This window comes from Saccoglossus kowalevskii, chromosome 21, assembly GCF_978046115.1.
Source record: "Saccoglossus kowalevskii chromosome 21, keSacKowa6.1, whole genome shotgun sequence".
Lineage (NCBI taxonomy): Eukaryota > Metazoa > Hemichordata > Enteropneusta > Harrimaniidae > Saccoglossus > Saccoglossus kowalevskii.
Window position 1 is genome coordinate 910,447 of NC_140661.1, and position 7,267 is coordinate 917,713.

A 7,267-nucleotide genomic window follows, 5' to 3' on the forward strand; every position below is an offset into this window, starting at 1 on the left:
AAACAGAATTAAATTAGATTTTGCATAAATTACAAATCTTACATTTAACAGTAAACATAAACTATTCATTCATTAAATCACCTAAGGGTGTATATACGCTGTGCTTGCATACTCGTAATACAATGATTTGCTTTACGAAGACGTATACACAAAGGCATAACATGAGTTTGAAATGTGGATTGTTTTTATATCTTGCGTGGCTAATAAGTACCATATACATTCCACACTGTTGTTGTGACTGTGTTTCTGTGACGGCATGCGAGCGTGCACGAGAATCTTTGCCCCATGGGCATTTTTTAGGAAATCATCGTATTCATATTAGTTAAAATGGCTGCTTTCATAAGAAAATCTGTTCTTCAAGTTACCATCATATGTGTTTATAATTAATCAATGACATATTCACTAACTTGATTAAACCTCTTATAAATTGTTTGGTATTTGACGTGACCATGGAAGTCACACTTCGTATTATCTTACGCATAAACATAGTTGTAAGTTTAACCTTGCCAAATGTATCGATTTACAAAAACCCTCCCGGCATGCATATTATGCACTTTGCGTTAATACAATCAATATGCATTCAACAGCACATTTGAGTCGTAGACCAAGGTCAAGTGTAATATTCAGAACACTCCTATTACAGGTTTCATTTACTTCATTCACTTTACTTGCCACGGCTAAATTACAAATTGTTATTAACCTTTGAGCAGAGAATGCAGAATAGATTACATTTCACTTCAAAAGAAGTTGCAGAAAATGAAGTATCCTGTAGCATATATCGATTAATTAACATACGTATGAATGATGATGAGAGACAGTACATGGCATCAAATAAGTGAGACAACAAAATCCTTAACCTAATCGGCAGGGAATTGTCAAGCGCAAGAAATATTAAAGGAATGCACACTAATGTGTAACAGCCACATGTGCCTAGTAATAGTTATAATAGCAACGATTTATCACTGAACGATAACGCAGAACATCGTATCTATGTGTAATATTACCGTGTACTGATCTGACCACTGTTTAGAAGGAATAGAATATTATAAACAAGAAAGGATTCGAAGTTATGACCTTTCTACTGCACGCAGACGCGCACTTTGAAGCAACAATAACTTACATAAACTAAATGGACAGATATGTCCAAGTCAATCTGACAATCACTCAAAGCGTCAACAACAGCGTCATTTTCTAGTTCTGATATTGTAGGGTCACTCATGAGATATTTTAATTTATCTAACATGAAACTACAATTTACAAACTGTAACTATATTTGAAGGGTTTTTAAACTTTAGAAAGATCGCCGATAGTTTCAGATGTTAGCTACCGCTGAGGATAAATACGATATCAAATTGGTGATCCTGCATAATCAGATTTAGTAAACTTAAAAATTACTACACAAGTCGGGCACTCATGAAACATCCTCCATATCAATTTATTCTGATATACTTTAGATTGTAGTTAGATTTTATTAATTTCATATATCATGTAGAGACACAATTCATAAAATACAGACTCAATACACCTAGTAAAAATTGTAGACGTGAATGATGACGTCATTTCCTGACAGCGCTTCAAAATATCTTTTCTATAAATCGTACCCAGAGACAAAGCTTCAGTGTCGAAATGACGAGTACATGGTAACGTATTGTCGTTAGAATTGAAAACTGCGCTTGATTGTGTAGAAATTCATTCTCATCCACTCACGTCATAGAAGCACTTCGTCGCTGGAGGACGCGTGTTATAGGAAAGGTGTTTTGAAGCGATATATCTAACAGATAATGATGTCGTCACTCATGTCTAGAATTCTTTCTAAATTCATATTTCCGAGAAGCTGCTGACGTCATTGTTGCTATGGCTGTTCCTATCAGCTGTTGCATTGCCTTGAATAATCTATAAAATGACAGACACTAAACAGACTGACAATTTGAAATACTAAATTCAATAATATGCTACCATTCGATGTTGAATCAGTCACCATCCAGTTCCATTCACATAAGTCGTATTATCAACTAAATCATCATAATTGTAATAAGATAAGTTATATTTACATACACGTGCTAGCGTAAATCTCACTGCTGAATCGATCGTACTATTCAGGATATTATTGAAATCGTGAAGATTAATGGCGAACCAACTATTAATCTAATAACCTAGCAATGATAACATTTCTGCACCATTTTGCACGTAGTATTTTTTATCATTTGCCCTGAAGCAAATTAGGTTAATGGAATGCATGACTATTACAGTTGCATTCTGGGATGACACTTTGAGATGTGTTAGTGTGTTAGTACGTTGTGATATGTTTGATGATTGTGTCGAGAAACATGTCAGAAGTATTTAGTGATTCGTCCTTCTTATTTTTGTTAATCCAATCACGGCGAACACGATGGTTAAACACAGGAAGACTATAGTAATGGAGGAAGATGGAAGCACGAACAAATATATTCATTAATTTACCCAATTTACTTTAAGTGTGATGTTAAAATATCATGTTGTTAAACACAATATTGAAAAGTTTACTAAGAAATTATTTTTACGGCTTTCTTACTTTCCGTGTTCCATACCAAACATATGGTCTGTTAAGTTATCATCGATGCATGAATATCAGTTACCAGACTCCCCCCAATATCATAGTAGTGTTTTATTGATATATTATTCTGTGTCATATATAACACAATACATATCAGATGTAAAGAGTAGAACCGGTCACGATATTAACATTATCGATTTGTCTAATAATCAATACGATGTCAATCGTTATACTGATTCTTTTAGAATTGAATGGTGTGAGGAATGTCCGTCACTCATCCTGTCTGAAAAAAAACTTTATTCACAGATTTTGTAATAAAAAACGCACACTTAATTTTTTTAATATGCGAATCTCACCATTCTTTCTTTACACCTACGGTATAACACAATACAGCATATCATTTCCATCTTATTGGGATTACTGAGTGAGGTAATTAACATTATGTCTATTTATATTAATTAGCCACGCGCATCAGGTACCAGAAAAGCTCACATTATTGCCGGAACTAATTATATAACGGCGTTTACTGTTCTCCTTGACATCTCAACTTGCTTATTTTATTTATATTTCCATGCTGCCTATAATACGGTAAAACACGTTGTTCTGCTCTAAAATAAAGATGACATGTCCCGTATATCACGGTATGATGTAACACTCTATTCCGTGTTCCTAAAAATATAAATCATCATGTAACACATCAACTGGAATCAAGAAAATACAAAAAATAAAAAATATAATTGGATTTGTGCTGGGCTATCGGGAGAGAGGATCATGGAAATAAAGTTTATTACTACGTGACAGTAGATGGTTTTATTAGTAAAGTACACTGCAGTAACCACGGCTTGGAGTTAATGAACCAATCCTAAATGTTATTTTCGGTAAGATTACTGTCAGGGAGATGATATAGTAATAGGTATATTTGACTTCCACACGGTGTTACCTTATTGCTATATGCAATGGTTTTGAAGCAATACACAATGTAATTCTCTGCACACGATTTCATGTGCGACTATATATATACGACGGGTAAAACTGCATATCATTACAAGCTGTTTGCTATATCCTATTTTTGTAATTCAATCTCAGCATATGTGCTGCTTCACCACAACCAACCACATCCTACTAATCAATATTTATAAATAAACATTTACAGATATAGAAGACCAATCATTTTATTCCCAAAATAACATATAATCTTTACGAACAACAACCAACATCAACGAACGAAAATATACTGTCACATATACTTAATTCTCACAGAATGGGGATAAAGAATATTGATTTTTAATTTCAACATCAATGGACATGGTTGATAATATAATATTTTTAAGTTCATATTTATATATTGTAATATTAAAATAACCGTAACCACTTCAAAATAATATATAAATGAAAACTATCACCGTACGTTGGTACAGTACTGAATAATAGCTGACTGAATAAAGCAGCGAAAATGGAAGTTAGAAAAACGGGTCTTCAACATTCACACTAGTGTTATATATTACATATTACCAAACGGAAATTATCTCCTCTATGCATACCATTCATTAGAAAAATATGCTTTCGTTGTCAGTATTTTCACTGCGCAACCTTGAAACATACATTATGTAATTATGTACTTATACAATGCAACAAAACGCTCTTCACACGTGGCAAACATCATATACGGTCTCCCCTATACATAAATAGAATGTTCTAAGATTTTCTTATCTGTAACTAAGATTACGGTGAAGATAATTGGGTTAAGATATAGATAATTTTATTCTGTTTATTCATTGCGCCGCCGCATGATCACAGGCTTTAGGGGAATTTGAATGGGCTGGTTTTCTCTAAATTATCAATGGTCAATACGTATTTATATATTTAGGTTTTTGTATATTTATAATATATATCGATATGAATATTATATATAATTCTTCATTACTGCGGGCGCTAATGCCACTCATCAGTGTTATTTGGGGACCACCTCTTCTCAAAACATTATGTGAATGAAATGCATGAAGGAGACACAAATACATGCAAAGATGCCTCTCCGAGAAATAATGTTACATTTGGTTCACCTGTAGAAAAATTGTAACACATGTCAACGATAAATAATGCCCCCACCATTAGAACACAGTATTGTCTATTTTAATTATCACTTGGCGCCGTCATCGCGCTGATAACACAACTGTATTGTTTTACCACGCCGTATCGCTGTATCGTTAAAACAGCATTGGCCGAGTAACCGCTTTGCGCAAACTCAGTATATGTAGTCTTATTGAGATCGACTCGTGTGAGTGTCGGCATTTAGTCATGCAGCTGCCGATAGTCAACATCAACGCGTGCGCCGCTCTGATATGGATTTGTTGGTTATGCCAGTATTTAAGACAGATCGAAACAAGAGAATTTCACCTAGGGCTGCTTCTGCCATGGGACGGCTTCTGGCCTGTTGGTAAACATGCCGCGGGTGCAGCATTAGTTGCTATAGATTTTATAAATGCAGACGCACAGTTCTCGGCTATACATACAAACGGACACAACCTCAGCCTTGCCTGGCGTGACGACAAGTGTGATGTCGGTGTGGGTTTGTCACAGTTAGTGGATCTATGGAGTGTAAAGTATGATGGAAATCACTTGGATGCATTTATCGGACCAGGTTGCAGTATTATATGCGAGCCAGGTGGACTACTGGCATCGCAATGGGGCGTACCTATGGTGTCATGGGGTTGCGCGAGCAGTGCTCTGTCGAACAAAATAGAATACCCAACGTTCGCGCGAACTGTTGCGCCAATGACGAGAACGGCTGACTTTGTTTTGCAAATAATGTTACATTTTAACTGGACACGAGTGGCCATTATTACAACTGCGGAGAGTGTATGGCAGCTCACAGCGAATGCATTGAGCAAAAAACTCATCGAAAATAACATCGAAGTGCCGGAGTTTCATATTTTCTACAGTTCAGATGAGCTGACTAAATACGAAAATATGAAGAGCGGTTACCAGGCTTTGGAGGAGGCTAAATCTTCATCACGGAGTAAGTACCACTTTTCCACCAGTCTCAATGTAATGAGTCGTTGATTCTATTAGAGATTAATTAATTTGACAATATTTTGACTAACAATAACTCATAAAATTCAAAATTAACAATATATAGACTTTCATTATTTATATTGTTTTATCAGAACCCGTTTATGAATTCAGATACGTCTATTGAATCCACACATGTTCTTGTAAACTGTGAAAGAAATGGACTTTTGCTGTAAATAATACACAGTGATAATGAATGGCTAGATAGTTATTGCGACTAAGCATACTAACGAGCAATCCTCAACATGACGTCACGTAAAACGATGTAACACGATCAAAATGAATCCGTTTATGCCTACATGTTTAGACGTATTTGTCTAAACAGTCACCGCGATATCATGTAATGAATGAGCAAGGCATTATTATAACCCTTGTACATTAATACACATGAGACTTACAAACACACGAATAAATGTTTACTTCGTCATTTTATAATACCATCCACTCCCATTGCAATGCCCCCTACTTATTTCAAATAAAGCCGGTAACCCATAGCTCTTATATTTATTTTTACGATTATATTGTTTATATTATAGTGCTCTGGTTCGCAGTAAATCGCCAAACTCTAAAGCTCTTGTGCCAGAGTCAACGAACTGCAAATGCTATTGTTACCATCGTGCAATAACACACACATATCCAGAAAAATATCAGCTTAGATATACTAATGTTTTGAGTGTTATTTTCGGAGCTTTAATTAAGATGCAGAATTTAAATTTAATTAGGATCATTTACATCACACAAACCCAGAATTTAAGTATTGAAAAAAATCTTTTTGTCTACGATGAACAAAAAAGTACCGTTTAAATTAATTTCTGACTTAATTTGAGCATGTTTTAATAATGCGTGTGAAAAATTGTTAAATTGAAACTCAAATAATTGAACATTTTCATAATCAGCAAGGGTTTGAATTATTTCGATATATTAGTTATTTTGTAGACAGCAACACTAAATAAATTGCATACCAATGACGAGTCAGTAAGTATATACAAGTGTATACATGTCTGTACACTCATATGTGTAATTAATTATGCAAACTAATATTTATATTAGGTCAGTAAAATAAATGTTCGTGTTATTTGAGAAGGATTGGTCTGTGCGCATTGTTTCGAACAATAGATGCGAACAAATTAAAAGATCAATTTCAACCAATACGCCAGCGTCTCCTAAACATTGAACAAGTCTGTCAATTTACCATTCATTCTATTTTATGCGCTAATACCTTTTTATTATTCTATGTATTGTACCCCAGGGATATTCTATTGTTGAAATATTGCAAGTCCCATCGCTGACTCTATATGAATACATTGGTAATGTGCGCGGCATCTTTACTTTCATCATGCCCTGTTATCAATCATCTGCTATTGCTATTTCTAGTATTTTTTATGTGACTGGTAAATATGTTACTATGGTATCATTTACCATTTTTGATCAATGATGTGTTTAGATTTACTGTAGTACTATACTATGACGTATACCACACACACGTACAGTGATAGCTGTGTTCATTGCAATAAACCTGAATGAAGATGATCAAATCCGAAACCCGAGTAGGTAAAACAATTTAGACTTTCTCGCTAAAGTGATGTGAGATCTATCACACCGCCATGGTTGAGTGATATATTCTCACTTTGCAATCAGCTCAAGTCTGCGCGTCTAATTTGCAAC

General features: G+C 34.7%; 1 protein-coding gene across 1 annotated transcript; it reads left to right on the plus strand.

Annotated features, from left to right (window-relative positions):
• The first annotated feature begins 4,828 nt into the window (after nt 1-4,828).
• LOC146729506 (resact receptor-like) lies at nt 4,829-5,593 on the plus strand. Its single transcript, XM_085495380.1, has one exon. It carries the CDS (start codon nt 4,829-4,831, stop codon nt 5,591-5,593), a length of 765 nt encoding a protein of 254 aa, XP_085351506.1.
• Nucleotides 5,594-7,267: the final 1,674 nt, after the last annotated feature.